General features: G+C 43.0%; 1 protein-coding gene across 3 annotated transcripts in view; it reads left to right on the forward strand.

Annotated features, from left to right (window-relative positions):
• MTM1 (myotubularin 1) overlaps nt 1-19,754 on the forward strand; it is a 92,048-nt gene that overhangs the window by 41,716 nt on the left and 30,578 nt on the right. For all 3 annotated transcript variants that reach the window (XM_055438489.2, XM_055438490.2, XM_055438492.2), the window contains exon 6: nt 2,490-2,591. In XM_055438489.2, coding sequence (XP_055294464.2) covers nt 2,490-2,591 — 102 coding nt within the window. The remainder of the gene's footprint in view (nt 1-2,489; nt 2,592-19,754) is intronic.

Here is a 19,754-nt window from a genome sequence, read left to right on the forward strand (position 1 = left end):
AGAGAATCTGCTCCAGTGGTACAGGGCTCCCCCACTGTCTCCTGCAGGTCCCCTTTCATCTGTAGTCACTAACCACAGTCCCACCGCGATGCTTTCTCAAAATGAGAACGTGGAACCCCTACAGATTGTCTCTACCAGGGCCACACCTGGGGATTTCTGCTTACCAGTGGCAGCTTGCTCACGCTGGACAGAAGTCCCAGTGGTTGTCATCTACAAACAGAGGAGAAGACAGCTCCAAATATAGGAATTCTTACCCCCCAAGCCCATGCCAGCCCCTGTTAACAACTCAGAGCTTAAAAAACTAAACAAGCAAAGCCAGACCATCTCACCTGGGCTATTGCAGCGGGCTGTGTTTACTCTGTTATCTCAAGGCTTGGTGCAGTACCACGTGTCCCAGTTGCTGAACACCAAGGGTCTGATGGCGAGACTTTTCTGCCACGTGGCTCTTCCCCAGGTGTCCTTCCCATCTGGGTCAGGCTCTAGGAGACCAGGTTGAAGTTACCGCTCAGTATATGCCCATAGTCCTGTTACAGATTTGGTGATCAGCCCCCTGTGACTCACTTGCCTTTTCCACTTCAGTTTTCTCGTTGGCAAGAAGGGTAGTGATTCTCCCTGTCCTTGAATTCCATCTGAATCAGATGGCCACACCAAGGCACTTAAATCACTTGTGCTTTGGCACATTGAAAGTTGTGGTTTGAATCACCGATGGACCAGAATAAAGATTTACTTAGAAATGGTATAGTTTCTGGTTGAGAGGTTAAGGGCATCATGTTATCATTGGAACCAAGGCAGATGGGAAGAAGATCCTTCATGTATCTGTGAGCCCTGAGGATCCTCAGCTAGCCACCGCTATACTTCAGGCTCCTTGTAAACCCCTTAAAAGCACATGATCTTATTGAAGTAATTTTTTTTTCCTTCTACTTGACTAGTGCTTTGCATCATGAGACAACAACTGGTGTCTCAATGTTCTTGGAAGATGTTGTGAATCAGTTTTGGGGTGTTATAAAGTTTGTTGTTGTTGTTCAGTCACTAAGTTGTGTCCGACTCTTTGTGACCCCATGGACTGCAGCATGCGAGGCTCCTCTGTCTTCCACTATTAAGTTATGTGCTTTTAAAAATGAAAGCATGGACTCCTGGAACTGGCGAGGCCCAGGAGATGGCATCTGTATAGAGAGATGGGTGTGGGGTCGTTGATTAAAGGTCTGAGAGCCTGGTTCCTTACATTCCCTTCACTGCCCCCTTGCATTGGGGATGTGTATAGCAAGGCTTTTGTCTCCTGCATGTTGAAGGCTTAGGAAGCTTCAAGAGTGCTCTTGAGATAACAAGTGAAAAAGCACTTAGGAAAATATGAAGATGGTGACATCTGAGAGGGAAGGGGCTGGATCTGGCTCACTCCTGAAGTATTGAAAGTGCGATGCAGAGGTGATGTCCATCACTCAGCCACAGAACCATGAGCAATTTAAAAGACAACCTCAAAAACTGCCAGCTTCAAAAATATGATAGAACGTTATATCTTTTGCTGTGTAATACAAACTGATTTTTAAGGGAGGTTATTTTGCTTTACTTATTAATTCAGTTTGAAAGAAGGTTTCCCTGCCTGTTGAAGAGATATGTATTGGAAACTATCTCTAAAATCTGGTTTTGAGCATTAAGTCTTAGTTCCTAGAAGCATAGTCATTCCTACTATGGTAGATCTTAAAGTGGTCTTTATAGAAGTCTGTGAAAGTAAAATTCTGATTGTACAGTCCTAAAGAAACTGGCTGTTTGTTTTTAGCCTGGTTCCTATTTGCTGATAGCAGATATTTTAGCTCTTATACTTTTTATCTAAGTTACACCATATTGTTCCAATGAAATGTGATTTTCTTTAAACAAAAAAAGTAAAATTGTATAACAAAATAATATAACGTTACTTATATGAGAGCTTAAAATGCCAGTCATTTCCTAATTTTTAAAAGGGAGATTTTAAAGTTAAAAGCATGACGGGAGAGGGAGAGAGCTTCTGTATTTTAATGACATATTTGACAATTTTGAAATGATGTTTTTGGCAGATACACATTTGATAAAAGTCCTATGAATAAAATTTTTATAATTAAAATACCTCAGAAAGCCATTAGACAGACACTGGAGTGATACACTAGGCAAGGTTTGGTTTTTCCTTTTAACAAATGAACTTTACAATAATGTAAAGTAATTAGCCTCCAATTAAAATTAAAAAAAATAAATAACAAAACAAAACAAATGAACTTTAACTCCTCTTCTCTTTAAAGTGAGTTGTCTTGTCTTTACAATCATGACGATGATGGGAATATTTTCAGGGGTTCTTAAAACCAGATATTTCAAGATATGGTACAAAACAAAGTAATTTTCTTAGTGGTCTAGCTTTGTTGCCTTTTCAGGTAAGTCAATCTTCTACCAGAATAGAAGGTTTTTTGCTAACGAACGTGACTCAGTTTGCAGACCGAACTGGCATGTTTGTCCTTTGCCCCCAGGACTTGAGAAACCTGAGGTTCGCGCTGAAACAGGAGGGTCACAGCAGAAGAGACATGTTTGAGATCCTCACAAGATACGCCTTCCCTCTGGCCCACAGCTTGGTAGGCTACCAGGTTCTCCTCCTCTCCTTCCTCTGCTGTGTTCCCCAGTGGGGTGTGTGTGCAAGGCTGTTTACTACAGAAGCTTGACCCATTCCCAGAGGGCACAAGCCTCTCCTCTGCCAGTCTGTATGGTGGCTAAGCGTAAGTGACCCCTGCTACCCCCGAGCCTGCCCTCTACCTGGGCCAGCCCTCTTCCCAAGGCCGAAGGTGGCAAGGTGACCACAGGCATGTCCGTGAAGTGCTGTGACATCACATCCCAGAGCTCATCGCCCTCAGCTTGGGAACTGAGAGTGATGCGGGTCAGGCTTCTGTGGTTCCAGTTATACGCGGAAACAAGTGCTCTGAGCCCAAGGGCCATTGTACTTCTTAAATCCGGATTTGTGGTTTAGGTGCAGATTTTTATTTTTAAGGACTGACACTTTAAATGTAATTTCATGGGGTTTACTATATATTTTCAGCACAGACTTATTATGCATTGTTGCTTACAACCTATGACTTAGTACATAACAAGTTTTGGGGATGTGTATATCTAGAACTTTTCCTTCCTGTTTAGCAGACTTAGTAATCTCACCTTGTTTTACCGTAGGACTGAAATAAGCTTTCCACGCATCTTGCTCTTCAAACCATCTTTCTTTGTATTCTGCCTTGATCTTGCCTTTTTTTTTCTTTTTTCCTGGCTTGTGTCCTCTTAACGCCTCCTTCACTTCTGCTGCTTGAGTTTGTTTTTTGTTGTTGTTGTTGTTTTATTTGAAACTTAAAATTCAGAAGATTTATTGATTTTATTTTTGATAGTGTTCTCAGCATTTTCTCTAAATGTCTTTTTAAAAATTTTTATTGAAGTTTAGTTGATTTAATAGTGTTGTGTAAATTTCTGCGGTACAACAAAGTGATTCAATTATATATATGAATATACACTTTTTCATATTCTTTTCCACTTTGGTTTATCACAGGATCCTCTGCTTGACTTTAAACAAACTTGAAGGCAAACATCTATCAAGGGGAGAGCAGGGGAATAATTCTTTAAATAAATATATGCCTTTATTTTAAGTATAGAATAAATAGTGCTCCAGCTAGACTGAAGGTGATGAAAGAGATCATTAAATAGAAGAACTGCTTTGTGATGGAACTCTTCTTCCTATGCCTGTCTTTTATTTATTTATTTGTTTTGGGACAATAGGAACCTGAATTTTTTTTCTAGCAAGACTTGGCTTCTTTCTTCCTGAATTTCATCAGCAGTTTTTCCATCAAAGGAAATTCATGACTGATGGAAAGGGCAATTATACAAAGACTGGTGGTCTGGGGGATCTGGAGTACTCATTGTGAGTCATGTGTTGATTGGAGATTCAAATGTGATGCTTACAACAAATGTAATGAAGTCAAAGAGTTGAATACATGTTAAGCCTTTTCTCAGTTATTGGTTAAATATGTGATTTAAAAGATATTTCAATATTAACATTTTTAAATTACTAGAATAAAATGTTTAATGGGAGTACATCTTTGGAATTACTGTGAAAGTGAGAATGTACATCTAATCCAGGAAAACTAATTGAGGGTTTGGGTTATGTCCTGGGTTTTGCATATCTGGCTTTATATAATCAGAGCTATAAAGATGGTTCACACAGCAGGTGTGAAGGAGCTGAGGCCCCAGTCCATTTCCTGTGTGATCTTACTCTATCAGTCCTCTCCTTTCTCTGGGATTTTCTGTCTCCTTTTGGTTTTACTAGACGGTAAGGAATCCACCTGCAATGTGGGAGACCTGGGTTTGATCCCTGGGTTGGGAAGATCTCCTGGAGAAGGGAATGGCTACCCACTCCAGTGTTCTGGCCTGGAGAATTCCATGGACTGTTTCATCCATGGGGTCGCAAAGAGTCTGACATGGCTGAGCAACTTTCACTTCACTTCACCCTAAAAACAGGTTAAAGTATTGAACCAGCTTTCCCCTAAACTACTATCCCATTTCTCACTTCAGTCCAAACTTCTGGAAAGAACATTGTAGTCTCTCCACATCTCTGGTTCATTCATTCCCCCAGACCATTCTAGTATCCAGTTTTATTGAAGGGACCTTCTTGGAACTGAGACCTCTGTCTGGCTGAATCTAGTGACTCACTTCAGTCTTCATTGTTTTCGATCTCCCCCAAGCATTCAGTAATTTTGGCCACTCTCTTTTTGTGAGTCTTGGTTTCTGTGTTGCTGTACCATCTTGACTGTTCCTTCCTAGTGTCCACTGCCTCTGTGTTTTCCTTAAGTGTAGACATCTTGGTGGTGGTTCCCTATCAACCCTCTTGTCTTGTTACTCACTTTGCCTTGATGATTTTGTTTAATCCATAGCTTAAGCTGTCATCGCTATATGGGTAATTTCTAAATCTAGTCTTGACATTGGCCTTGAGTGAATCTAAATGAACCTCGCCAACATCTTCCTCTGGAAGTCTGTGAGGATCACAAGCTCACCATCTCCCTAACCTCTTTGCAGTTCACCAGACCTATTCTTCAGCCTACATATCCCTCAATTTGGATGATCCTAATTTTCTCAGGTTCAAGAATTTGAAGTCAACTGCCCTGCCCCAATCAGGCATAAAACTTATTTATTGTATTGAAGTACAGTTGATTTACAATGTTATATTTGTTTTAGGTATAAAATATAGTGATTTAGTATTTTTACCGATTATACTCCAATTTATTATTATAAATATTGGTTATATTCCCTATGCTGTACATTACATCCTTGTATTTTATTTATGAAGTCAGCTTTCTCATTCCCCTGTGTTGCCTCCCTGCTGCTGCTGCTAAGTTGCTTCAGTCGTGTCTGACTCTCTGCGACCCCATAGATGGCAGCCCACCAGGCTCCCCCGTCCCTGGGATTCTCCAGGCAAGAACACTGGAGTGGGTTGCCATTTCCTTCTCCAATGCATGAAAGTGAAAAGTGAAAGAGAACTCGCTCAGTCGTGTCTGACTCTTAGCGACCCCATGGACTGCAGCCTACCAGGCTCCTCCGCCCATGGGATTTTCCAGGCAAGAGTACTAGCTGAATCAATTCCAAATCCTGTAGGTTCTGCTTATTGTGTGTTAGTCACTCAGTTGTGTCCAACTCTTTGCAACTCCATGGACTGTAGCCCGCCAGGCTCTTCTGTCCATGGAATTCTCCAGACAAGAATACTGGACTGGGTAGCCATTCCCTTCTCCAGGGGATCTTCCTGACTCAGGGATCGAACCTGTGTCTCCTGCCTTTCAGGCGGGTTCTTTACCATCTGAGCCATGAAGGAAGAAGCCCAGGTTTTGCTTATTAGTAACTCTCAAATATTTCTTCCCATCTACCTGTGCTTCCCAACTCACTTCCCTTCCAACTTATCCTCCACAGTGCTGCTGTCTTTTTTTTTAAGTACCGTATGATCATGTCACTCTATGTCCCACTCTTCACACAAAAAATGTTCAGTGACTTCCCATGGCTTATACCCTAGACTCCAACCACACAGGATGGCCCTGTGCCCCTCTGGTATACATAGAACTTTCTCAACTCAGTCTTTGGTTTCCCCGTCCCCTCTACCTGATGTCCTGTCTACCTGAGGTCCTCTCATCTCTTTAGAGCCCATCCCTCACCGTTTTGCTCAGTCCTAAATCCTTTCCCACACCATGCGCAATCCCTAGTGGGAGTTCATCACACCTGTCACTTGTTTGGACTTTGTAGGTCCTGCTACTGGAGCACTTACCTCCCTCAGTCTGTCTTCTGTCATAATTATGTAGTAATTGCCCATCCCCCTCCTATTCTGTGAGCTTATCAAGGCGGGATTAGCCTTTATCTCTCTAACTTCAGTATAATCACTTCTGCATGGGAGATGTACAATGATGGCTTTTTTTTAGTGAATACAGGTTTAGAGGAAAGTGAAGGAAGATTTCATCCCATGGAGACACTTGGGCTGGATTTCTGGATGTTGTGGGTGTGGGATCAGAGGATATAGGATTCTGGGTTGCTGTCGTTGGAGTGGTCCACAGAGGGGTGCTTTGCCTTATTTTTTGTGTCTGTGCTAGGCATCCCTACTTTTTTGTTTAGTGAAGTGAAGTCGCTCAGTCGTGTCCGACTCTTAGTGACCGCATGGACTGCACCCTACCAGGTTCCTCCATCCATGGGATTTTCCAGGCAAGACTACTGGAGTGGGGTGCCATTGCCTTCTCTGACTTTTTGTTTAGGAAGACAATAAAGTGAAAACCTGTAGGAAAAAATGGGAACTGAATGGCTCATACAAAGTTGTAGAAAATTAAATTCTCTTAAGTTTTAAACCACTCAAAGTCATCTTAAAAAAGAAAACCAAACTATTCACCAAAACAATACAAAATACAGATAAAAACAGATCAGCTATTGACATAGCTTTTTGAATATTAGCCCCTGCTATTCCATTCAATATGTGCAGGTATTTCATCAGTCAAATTCATTTCAGGGTAGTGTGTTGGGTTGTGTCTGGGGAGCCATGAAGGTGGATGACAAGAAATTGTAGTAGGATGAATGAGACCTGGTTACATTTGGGGATGTGACAGAAGTGATATGACAAACGCATATGGCTCTGATACAGGTTGGTTGACAGCCAGGGAAAGCCGGCTAGGGATTCCCAGGAAGAAGAGAACAGGTCCAGCTGGAAAAGCCTGCGTGGAATTGATAGTCATTTGGGTTGGGCCTTGAGGATGGTTGTTATTTCCTGTGGACGAGGTTGGTGGAGAAGGTGGTTTTCTAGGCAGAGGCAAGATCCTGACCCTCAGCTTTAGGGAGGGTGAGTTGGCAGCATGGAGAGTGCTCATTAGGGTCGCCAGAAAGCATGGGAGGAGGGACAAGAGCTGGGCGCATCATGTGGAGGGATCTGCTGACCCAGGAGCTTGTACCTTGGGAAGGAGCGGAGACTTAGTGAAGGTTTTGAAAGAAATGAAACCAGGAGTGGGGTTGGAGGGAGGACCAAGCAAGATGCTGGTGGTGCAGGCAGAGACCACATGGTTGGGCGGTAGTTTGATCTTGGAGAACTGGGAGGAAGGCTGAGTCATCCTTCCTTCTGAGGTCTGTGGCCTGAGGGATAGCAGGGCAGGGAAGTAAAAAACGGATTTCATTTGGGGAAGCAGGTGGGAGATGGGGTGAGGAAGGAGGGATGGGGAATTCTGTTTTGCTCACAGGGCCAGTTAGTACCTTCTGACAAGAGTTTCCAGCAGCAATTGCAGACCCACCTGTCAGAAGAGAGTCCAGAGGTATAGACCTGGAATCGTGGTGCTCCATCTGTTTGGAGTCATGGATTCCTTTGGTAACATGGTACAAGTTAGGGTTTCTTCTCCACTGACAGACACACTTAGGTACAAAACTGGATGGAAAATTTTAGGGGACTTGGAGCCCCTGGGAAGCTCACCTGAAGGTCCTGGGTTGAGGAGCTCTGGTGTGTACCAGAGAAGCCAGCAAAGTGAATGAGGATGGTGAGAGAGGTGATGGGGAGAGCCTGCAGGTTGGGGTCTGTGGAAGCCAAAGGCAGAGTGAGCTCTGAGAAGGTGGTGATGGGTGTGCGAGGTTGTGGGGGTGGGGAGGACGCTCAGGAAGAGGTCCTTGGGGACTGGACCCCCTAACTGTGGACTGCTTGAGGCTGGGATACTCTTTCCTCATCCAGCTCCCCCCCCCCAATATCCAGTATAGGCATACACTGGTTAAACTTTTTTGAGTCGCAGGAGGTGGTCTGAGTGGTGGGGATGGGAACCAGTTGATGGAGATTTAAAGAGAAAGCAAGGGGTGTTCCAAAACACAAAGTAGTGGTAGCAGTCAGCTGGAGGGAGGACGTGTTTCCCTGAGAATCTGAAAAAGGTGAATGAAGATAGTGGGCAGGGGAAAGCAAGAGAGAAGAGGGTTCCTTTTCTGAGCAGGAAACGGGGTGGGGTGGGAGCATGGGATGAAGCCCATTTTGCAGGGCAGGTTGGGAAAGGAGAAGGGACAATTATTCCTCTGAGACAGGAGGGGAAGAAAAGTTTCCTAACTGCTACAGTGGGGAATGCGAGAGTGTGCCAGAAAGGGATTTCCTGGAAGCGTAATCTAAGCCTGATTGCATGGAACAATACAAAGGGCCCCTGCTTGAAAAATAGCACTTTGTTAATATCACTGAAACTGTTAAAGCAGCTGCAGATTATCTCAGTGATTGTTATTGTCACTGGGTGCCAGAAGTAAGGTTGCAGTTGTGTCGGTGCAATGGTGTCTGGAGGCCAAGAGAGCTGGGTTCCAAATGGAGCCATGAGGCAGGCGGCATATGAGTGAGATTTTTCTTCCACACCAGCCCTGGCTTTCTTGCGTCCTTCCCCATTAGTATTTTCACCACTCAGTGTGTTCAGTTGGGACTGAAACTTTGAATTGACCTTGAGCCGTTTAGCCACACACAGTGGATCCCAAACCATTCCCTTGATTGGTTCTATATTAGGTCGATCCATTAAGACTTGAAAATTGTTAAGATTGCACTTTCTATTTGAACTGGAACATTTATTTTCTTGTTTTATTTTTGCTTTGCTTTTCAAACAGTAGAAATCATACCATTTTCTCACACGACATTGCAAGTCAATACTAGTTCTAAGGAAATGATACATTTTTATGATAAGAAATGTGACAATGCCTCTGATATCATGGTTGTTTTTTAAAGGGAGATGTACATATGAACAGAGCCAGGTACTGCTACAGAAAAATAGTTTAATTGCTGGAGTGGCATGTTCAATGCTAAAGATCCTCTTTCATTGATTTCCTTTATTGTTTGCTCATTTTTTTACTCAGATGGAATCATCAGAGATAATACAAATTTTAGATGGGAGTTTTTCTTTTTTAAACTCTGAATCCCAATCTGTTATTGAGTCATGAAAATATTAAGAGCATCTCTATCTGTTATCTGTGTGTGTCTGGATTATGGCATAAAGTCTTTGGCTCTCTGTTACTTATAGTCTAGAACATTTGATAATGATAGAATATGTAGAATAAATTGCATTTTAAGTTTATTTATGCACTAATACAGGAGAAGGCAGTGGCACCCCACTCCAGTACTCTTGCCTGGAAAATCCCATGGGTGGAGGAGCCTGGTAGGCTGCAATCCATGGGGTTGCTAAGAGTCGGACACGACTGAGTGACTTCACTTTCACTTTTCACTTTCATGCATTGGAGAAGGAAATGGCAACCCACTCCAGTGTTCTTGCTTGGAGAATCCCAGGGATGGGGGAGCCTGGTGGGCTGCTGTCTATGGGGTTGCACAGAGTCGGACACAACTGAAGCGACTTAGCAGCAGTAGCAGCAGCAGCATGCACTAATACAGTCGCTTAAATGTATCTTTAGGTCTGTGTGGATTTTCTTGACATTTGTTTAAATGAAGGGCTTGAGTGTATGATTAAACTCATGGTCTGTAGATTCACATGAGGGAAATGTAGAGCTAGAAGAAATGGAGCCCGAGACCCAGCTGCCAGGCTCCCAGTGGCCCGGATCAGGGAGGCTCAGTGGGAGGAGTCATTCGCAGGTCCCTTCTGCAGGGTGGTTGCCAGCATGGGGCCCAGGCATCCAGAGGTCCGTGTCTGAATCCAACTCAGTCTCTTACCTAATTCGCAACTTTGAAAATCATGTAATATTTCTGTGCTTCAGCATTTTCATCTCCAATGGGGATAATAACAGTCTCCACTCCACAAGTGTTTTGTGAGGATTAAATGAAAAGTACTTACAAGAGCTCCTGGCATGCAGTAAGTGCCCAATAGCTGTCAGTGCTTCTGTTCTTTGCGCCCTGTGTTTCCCAGCAGGTAGAGAGAATAGGGATGATTACTCTGACCCATTCTTCCCAAGAATATGAAAAAAGTCATTGTGATCATATGTGGGACACTTTAAGCGCTTTAAAAGAAAGATGCTCCACAGGTAACAGTTAGTAGTCTCATTAACAAACTGAGGCTTGTACCTTGCCAAAGGATTACTTGAAAGTCTTCTATTTGAGAGCATGAAAGCCAAAAAGCATCTTAAGTACAAATGGGATGTGTGGGCAGCAGTGCTAGGTAATACACAGAGCTCTTCAGAAGTTGTTTTCTGTTCTTTCCACCTGTGACTCTGCTTGCGGAGTAACATGGCTTACTCAGGTTTGTGTCTCTGCACTTGCCCCCTTTCTGGATTCGGCTCTGCAGTATCGCCATATTTCCTACTTTTTGTTCTTTTGTGAGCTGATTGGAAGTTAGAGACTTACAAAGTCTTCTGGTGTTTGCTTTAGTAAATTTGACCATCTTCTGGGCCCAGGGGAGAAGATCCACTGGCTCTGACCCCAAGAGAGATGCTGTGGGTTCCGAGGCCTTTTCTGTGGAGAGCAGCTAGCAGGGCCCCTGTCTTTCTTCCTGGCTTCACTGAACCCCAGCCTGCCCTGCCATGTGGTCTGAGCAGTGCCATTTCCCCTTGTGTTCTCATGGCACTTCTCATCGTGCTTGCCTACCAAAATAATTCAATAGAGGATACGACACGGGGCTGGGAGGATACACCTCTTTTTTGACCCTACGAACCGAGAATGAACACCCTGGGGTACTTTTTCTGTGCTTTGAGGTTGTAAACCAGACTGAAATGGAGCAGACTCTTCCTTTCTAGGCTGATTACAAATTTAATAGCCAACAAGCAGAAGCTCATTTTCACCCGGGAATTGAATGAGAAGCTACACATGTGCACTCGCCTCTCAGCCTGGATGCGGCCTGAGACCCAAGGGTGGCTTAGTTCTCCATCTCTTTTTCTGACCAGGACTTTTTTTTTTGGTTAAATAAACAGTAAACTTGACTCATAGAGGGTCTAATCATGCTTTTAAAGCGCCTCCCTTCCTGCCTCCTGCAAGACTTGGCCCTCTGTCTTCTTTCTGTCTCTCTCTGCTGCCCTCTCCCCTGGTCTCGAGACATGCCCAGCCATCCTCCCTGTGCCCATGTCTGGGGACTGTGGTCCCAGCTGGACTGTCCTCCCCCTTCCCCGTGCCGCCCTCCATGTCCAGAAGCACAGTGCTCACCACTGGTCCTTACATCCTCCCTTCCACTCCCTGCCTTGCAACTTGGGGGAACTGTTGGATTATATTTTGGGGGGGGAGGGTTGTTTTCTTTTAATTAATTTATTTTTAATTAGAGGATAATTGCTTTACATGCTGTGTTGAGACAGTATGGTACTGGCACAAAGACAGAAACATAGATCAATGGAACAAAATAGAAAGTCCAGAGATAAATCCATGCACCTATGGACACCCTATCTTTGACAAAGGAGGCAAGAATGTACAATGGAGAAAAGACAATCTCTTTAACAAGTGGTGCTGGGAAAACTGGTCAACCACTTGGAAAAGAATGAAACTAGAACACGTTCTAACACCATACACAAAAATAAACTCAAAATGGATTAAAGATCTAAATGTAAGACCAGAAACTATAAAACTCCTAGAGGAGAGCATAGGCAAAACACTCTCTGACATAAATCATAGCAGGATTGTCTATGACCCACCTCCCAGAGTAATGGAAATAAAAGCAAAAATAAACAAATGGGACCTAATTAAACTTAAAAGCTTTTGCACAACGAAGGAAACTATAAGTAAGATGAAAAGACAGCCTTCAGAATGGGAGAAAATAATAGCAAAACAAAGCAACTGACAAAGAATTAATCTCAAAAATGGGCCAAAGAACTAAACAGACATTTCTCCAAAGAAGACATAAAGATGGCTAACAAACACATGAAAAGATACTCAACATCACTCATAATCAGAGAAATGCAAATCAAAACCACAATGAGGTACCATCTCACTCTGGTCAGAATGCCTGCTATCAAAAAGTCTACATGCAATAAATGCTGGAGAGGGTGTGGAGAAAAGGGAACCCTCTTACACTGTTGGTGGGAATGCAAACTAGTACAACCACTATGGAGAACAGTCTGGAGATTCCTTAAAAAACTGGAAATAGAGCTGCCATACGACCCAGCAATTGCACTCCTGGGCATACACACTGAGGAAACCAGAATTGAAGAGACACATGTACTCCAATGTTCATCGCAGCACTGTTTATAATAGCCAGGACATGGAAGCAACCTAGATGTCCATCTGCAGACGAATGGATAAGAAAGCTGTGGTACATATACACAATGGAATAGTACTCAGCTATTAAAAATAATGCATTTGAATCAATTCTAATGAGGTGGATGAAACTGGAGCCTATTATACAGAGCGAAGTAAGTCAGAAAGAAAAACTCCAGTACAGTATACTAACGCATATATATGAAATTTAGAAAGATGGTAACGATGACCCTGTATACGAGACAGCAAGAAAGACACAGATGTAAAGAACAGACTTTTGGACTCCGTGGGAGAAGGCGAGGGTGGGATGATTTGGGGGAATGGCATTGAAACATGTATATTATCATATGTGAAACAGATCGCCAGTCCAGGTTCAATGCATGAGACAGGGTGCTCAGGGCTGGTGCACTGGGATGACCCTGAGGGATGGGCTGGGGAGGGAGGTGGGAGGGGGGTTCAGGATGGGGAACACATGTACACCGGTGGCTGATTCATGTGAATGTATGGCAAAAACCACTACAATATTGTAATTAGCCTCCAATTAAAATTTTAAAATATTTTTTAAAAATGCTGTGTTGGTTTCCACCATACATCAACATGAGTCAGCCGTAGGTATACATATATCCCCTCCGTCTTGAACCTCCCTCCCACTCTTCCCACATCCCATCCCTCTAGGTTGTCACAGAGCCCTGGTTTGAGTTCCTGAGTCATGCAGCACATTCCACTGGCTGTCTATTTTACATTGGTAATGTATGTGTTTCCATGCAACTCTCTCCAGTTGTCCTTCCCTCTCTGCTCCCCACTGTGCCCACAAGTCTGCATCTCCATTGCTGCCCTATAAATAAGTTCATCGAAACTGTTGTTTTGAAAGTGATTCCAGGCCCTACAAGTTTTCCTACTTGGTAGTCTGTAAGACCTTGGCCTCTTCCACTGCACCGTCATTCAAAGGTTTTTTGTTTTTAATTTAATTGACTAGCTGCAATAGATGTTTATAAAATATTCACCAGATGTCCCAAGTTAGAACTGACAGAGAATCCCTTTTTGTCAGGGCTGCTGGGTCTTCCACTTCATTCACCACCTCTCTTTTCAGCCAGGCCTGGTCTCCTGGCTTGTGGGGCCTACTTTCTTGGGCTGTAGGTGATGATTACTTGTGGACTCATTCCTTGGGCCTTTATCTGTGGGAAGACTCCAGGGCCAGGATTGAAGGCAGTTTTACTTTTTATTCTGCCAGGCGTTTGGTGGGCACTCCCAGCCTGGAGCACTCACAGATTAAATTCTCAGCAGGATGTTTTTGGGATCATGCAAGTTATATGAGTTTTGGCAGTCCTGTGCTGTAGGCTCCCTTGCTCAGCACAGGTCACCTAGACAGGTAAGTTCCCTCTGAGTCTCAGGCACTTGTTTCTTGTTTGTCCTTGCCCTAAGGGTACAGTGTTATTGAAGGAAGTTTCCAGTTTGACACCCATCTTGGCCAGCCCGGGGAATTACATCTTATCTCCTGGAGCCTAAGAGGCCATGGAAACCAGTCGTGCCCACTCTCCTTGTTCTCTGCATTCCATTCACAGTTTGGCTTGGGCTTCTGAGAGTCTCTTCTTCCCTTGTAGGCTCATGAGTGCACTTTTAAAAAGGATTTCTGTTTTATCCAGCAGTTTTACATGTTCTCAGCAGAAATATCAATTAGAGCATCTAGATCATCACACTGGCAGACACCTCTCCTGTGGCTTCTGAGCTCTCAGTCTCCTGGCCCTCCTTTTCTAGTTCCTCGGCTTGCTTCTGGCATCTAAATATGGGTTTTCTAGAAAAGTCCATCCTGCTCTGGGCTATCCCAGGTCTTTTTTGTTCTTGTGTTGACCAGCATTGCCTTCATGGCTTCGTGTTTCCCATTAGCTGCTCCATGACTTCAGCTGATGCCTAAACCTTTGTTTAAAATTAATCTCTCATTTACCTCTCAAGCTTCCTTTGAGCTGCGAGTTTCTCTATTGCTGTCATTTCCTTCTCCCTGTCTTCCTCCTCCTCCAAAATCAAGGTCAGTGGGAGATTTCCCTTTTCTGTAATATTTACTAAATCCAAGTGTTCTTTGTCCCCAGCCCGACTTAGTTCAGGTTTCCATCTCTTCTTTTCTGAGCTGTGGGGATGGTGCTTTTGCTGATTTTTGTACTTCTGTTTCTGATCCAGCCCACTCTACACGTGCTGTCAGTCAAGTTGCTGCCCCTGGGAGGCAACTCAGACTATCTCACCCTCTGAAACTTCAGCCACTTGCCCCTCCCTGTCAGTGTAAATGCAAACCTCTCTTCTGTCCACCATACGGCCACATCTCTCTGTGGTCTCCTGTTTTTCTACCCACCTGCAGGCTGGCTGCCAGACCGAGGTGTTTGCTGATGGCCTCGTGTTTTCTTCCATTTGTGACTTTTTTGTGGTCTCACGGTTACCATGTCCAAAGTCATCTTACCCTTCCAGGTGATCTCCCATGCCACTAGCACCCCTCCAGGCCTATCTGTCCAGAAGTAACCCTGGTATTCCCTGGCATCCCATGGCACTTTATCTGTACCTTTCAGGGCACTTAACCTGCTCCTCTTTACATGAGCAGTAGCTGCTCCCTCCTCATCTCTCTCCTTCAGAGGATTTCTAACTCTTTAAAGACAGTAGCGGTGTCTTACTCACTTTTTATCTACTTAATACCTTGTTCATAAGAGATAGTGTCTGCTAAGTAAATGTTTCTTAAATGTATCTAATAATGTCAGTGGAATGAATGAACAGGAGCTAGCAGCCACCAAATGACCTATAAGAATATTCTGTTTAGAAAGGGCTTTGATTCAGCAAGCATGTATGTTGAATTTTTTTTTTAATGACTAATGTATGCATGGTTGAAAAGTAAGGAAAGATTAAAGGACTGAATGTTTGTGTCCCCGCAAATTTTCTGTTGAAGCTCTAACCCTCAGGGCAATGGGAGGTGATTAGCTTTAGATGCGGTCATGGGGGTGGTATCCCATGATGGGATTAGTGCCCTTTTAAAAAGAGGCCAGACTTCACATCTCCACTGTGTGCAGTACAGCAAGAAGGCCATCCTCTATAAAGCAGGAGGTGGATCTCAACAGAATTCGTCCATGCTGGCTCCTTGGCCTCAGACTTCTCAGCCTCTAGAGATAGTTTGTTCTTCTAAGCCAGGCAGTCTGTGGTATCTTCTTATAGTAGAGTGAACTAACTACAGCGGTAAAAATAGTATAAATATCTCCCTCCCAGCACCCTTGAGCCAGCATTCTCAGCATATTGCTATCCACCCAGTGATAGTAACCTATGCAGGCAGTTCATTATTTATATTCCTTCCTCCTTTGACCCTAATGGAGCATGCTACATATGCACCTCCGTAGCTTGCTTTCTAAATTTACCAATACATCCTGCCTACCAAGTGGGCTTCTTCACTCTGTTAATATTCTGTTTACTGTCTCATACTTCATTGAATCCTCTGTTGATGGATATTGACGTCATTTCTAATCGTTTGCCCCTTGGTGTGTGATAATGAGTCCTTAAAATGGGACAGTAGAGAGTGGATTTGAGAAAGATCCAGAAGATCAGATCAGTAGAATTTGTTGATTAACCAGTGATAGTTATGAGGGGATGAATCCACCCTGGGTCAACAGGTTGATGGTGGGGCCAGCGGTCAAGACGGGCAACACAGGAACACAATGAAGAACAGAAGATGAGCTCGTTTGGGCTGTGCTGCCCCCTGGCTCTGGGGGACAACAGGTGTGGGCATGCGGGAGGCCAGTGGCTGCGCAGAACTGAGCCTTTGGCCTGAGGAGAGGTTTGTTTGGTAGACCTGGATTTGATCATTGGTGTTTTCAGTGACGTGGCCAAAATTACCAGGAGAGAAAATTACAGTGAAAAGCGGTGCCACATATGAACCCTGAGAAATGGCAGCCTTAAATGATTATGATTTTGACAAATAGTCAAGAATGTTCTTTTTCTAAAATGATTGAAATGACATTTCAAGTGCACTTTTTGTAGTCCTTTCCTGAATAAGTGATTATGTACATTTATAAACAAAGGTAAGGGTGACTCAACAACATTAAAGCCATTTTCTCCAGAGAAAAGGAGAGTGGTAGAACTAGGAGAATTCTTTATGCAAACAGAAATAGCAATGGTAATTCATGCACAGGTTGCTATGAGACTTTTGTCAGACTTTTGGATGAAATTACTTTTGATTCAGTTGTACAGATTCTTTCTATGTCAAGTCATAGTAAAAGGCTGAAAGCTGTATCAAGCATGAAGCCTTTGCTTAGAATTATAAACTTTGCCAAGTTTCAGCACCTCCTATCATTTTCCTTAAAATTTTAGACTTTTCCTCCTAACTTTAATGAAAGCATTATTGTTCTTATACGAAGTGGTCTTGTTTTGAGCTAATTTTACATTGCTGCACCCTTCAGTGGTAGATGGAAACTTTGAAAAAGGCTAGTGTCTTCAATTTTGAAATCAAATTAGGAAAAAAAGCCTTAGATTCTTGTTCAAACATTGCAAAATTCTATCCCGAAAAAGTTAGTGACTGGTTCCCTGAATTTTTAAAGCTGGGTCTCAGAGATGCAGTGAATCGTGTCCACTGATGACCATGCTTTGTGTGGTAACAACATCATTTGAAAGCATTATTACATCTTACAGAGCTTATCGATTTACTTCCTTGAATACTGTGAAAACTGTTTTCTTCTGTAACTGTCTCCGTCTTGAGTGGTATTTAATTTTTATAAATCTGACACTCAAACATCCAGTTCTGAGAGACAGCACGACAAAGCTTTGGCTGTCTGTGAGGACCCTTCATGAGATCTAGGAATCCTAACTTAGTGACACAGCTCTCCCTCCTCAAAGAAGGAAGCTCATGAATCATTCAGTATTTATAGAATCTACTCAATAACAATAAATCCAATCTAGATGTTTAAAGTGAGTCAGTGCATGTTTATATAAATGCCGCTTTAAAATGATGGCTAATTAAGTGAAAGCTAAAATCTGCTGTCATTTCAGATTTTTGCTCACACAAGACACGACAGCAATAAATGGAGCTAAATTAAACAGACAAGTTACATTCTCTTTGTCAGAGTTGTCTTCCCTAGTGTGAAATTGGAGATTTTCATCTCAACTTTGACCTTTACCATTTTTCAAATGTTACATTGTACCATTTTTAATCCTGGAAAAATGCACAAGATTGCTTTTTTTTAAGTCTCCATGCCTGGTATTTCTTGACTAGTAGGAATCTGAATTGGTGAAATGCCCAAGTATTCATACAGAGCCAAATAAAGGAAGATATGCTCACGTGAAGCCAGGGGTGAGCACTTGAGAGTGTCTGTTTTCTGATATCAATTACCCAACTTTGATACTGGGCTCTGGTTATACAAGATGCTCACGTGTGGAAGGCTGGGTAAAGGGCACATGGGCCTTCCCTATACCTTTCTCTGCAACTTTTTGTCAATCTAGAATTATTTCAGAATCACTTAAAAAAAGAAAAATTTCAAGCAGCCCCTCAAATAGGCTAGGCACACAGGGCCCTCAGGAAGATTCCTAGTGTTCTGGTGTATCCATGGCCCTTCAGGATCAGGGCATTACCACCCTCCCCCAGAGGGTCTTAATTGAGCGGGGTGAACTGGGGCCCAGCCAGTGCCTGGCACATTGGGGAAACCCTAACCCCATCTCTGAACCCCTGCCCACTCCCTGAGCTGGGATTGAATCCTTCTTGGGAAGCAAGATGGGTGCGGGGACAGGGTCACTGAGGGCACGTCATCACCAGTCCTTGAACCTGACTCCCTGTGCGCTCCCACGAGGGACAGTCTCTAGAAGCGGTTCCCTCCATGGGACTCGTGTTTCCCAAACAGTGTCCCCAGCTGACCCAGGGCTGTAGGTAGGAATCATTGTGGAAAATGGCAACCTGCAAATCAAATTCTCAAAGACTGAAAGCCTTAAAAACTACATGTCTATAAGGGAAAATAAATGACAGGTTAAAATCCTCAAGAAACGTAAGCTGCTAACTTTAGGTTTCAGCATTTTCATGCAGGAGCTGTAATTAGCCTTGTAACAAGTAATCACAAGTAGGGAATTCTGTACTTTTTGATAATGAGGTAAAGATGAATGGGTGATGTTGTCCTTGCTTTAATGCTTAGCAGTCTTAGTTTTTTGGTAATAATCCACCTTTGTGTTACTCTATTGAGAGCTCGTGTTTTTAAACTCTTGTTTTGTTCTCTTATCTTAATCTTTAAGGGGGGAAAAAGGTAGAAATTAAAATATCTGGGAAGTAATTCCTGCACATTCAACTTTAGAAAATATCAGCGTTGCTTCTTATAGAATGCTTACTTCAGTAGAGCCAAAGAGTTAGTGATAGCTCAGTGTTCACATCCTATTTTCCTATTTAAACTGGCAAGTAATACTTTAAAAAAGTATTTTCTTGTAAATGTAAGCTAATTTATTTGGATAGTTAAAATATTGGCTTGAACATCTGTTCTTTTCTACTTTAAGCTCCAGTTCAGTGTTAGATGTATTGCTTTGTATTTCATGACAAGAAATATCTGGCTGTTATTTGATTCATAAACTTGCCTGAAATGTTTGAGGTCCAAGTGTGGCTCTTAGCATCAGGTGTCATCACAGAGTTCCCATAGGCACGCTTCCTGAGTCAAGGATGCCAGTCATGGACTCGTCCTGTATATCTAGACACACTCAGAGTGGGGCGTGTTATTCTAGAACCGTTTCGTGAGAAAGGCCACTTGATAGGTTGTGCTACCCTGAGGACACTGTATCATTCCCATATTAATGACAGTTCTCTTATATGACTTATGAAAGGAGCTATGGAAATAGTTTTAGTTTGGGCTATAGAATGTTATCTTCTGATGATAACAATTTTGTATACTTACCTTACACTTATCAGTAATTTTAATATAAGATACAAGAGGATATTTGAAGCAAAGAAAGAGTTGGTTTATTTTTAGTGGTTGAGAAGTAGTAAGTTACATTGAAAATGCTGCTGGCATGTCAGAGGACACTCTTGGCATTAATACACATGATTTTTTTCTGGAGAGAAAGCTTTATCTGGCCTTTTTGAGTGAGCAATTTTATTCTTCTTGAACGGCCACCATATTTGCTTAAGCTTTATGGGAAAGATGCA

This window comes from Moschus berezovskii, chromosome X (genome assembly GCF_049115385.1).
Source record: "Moschus berezovskii isolate FMDL1 chromosome X, NW_MosBer_1.0, whole genome shotgun sequence".
NCBI classification, from domain to species: Eukaryota; Metazoa; Chordata; class Mammalia; order Artiodactyla; family Moschidae; genus Moschus; species Moschus berezovskii.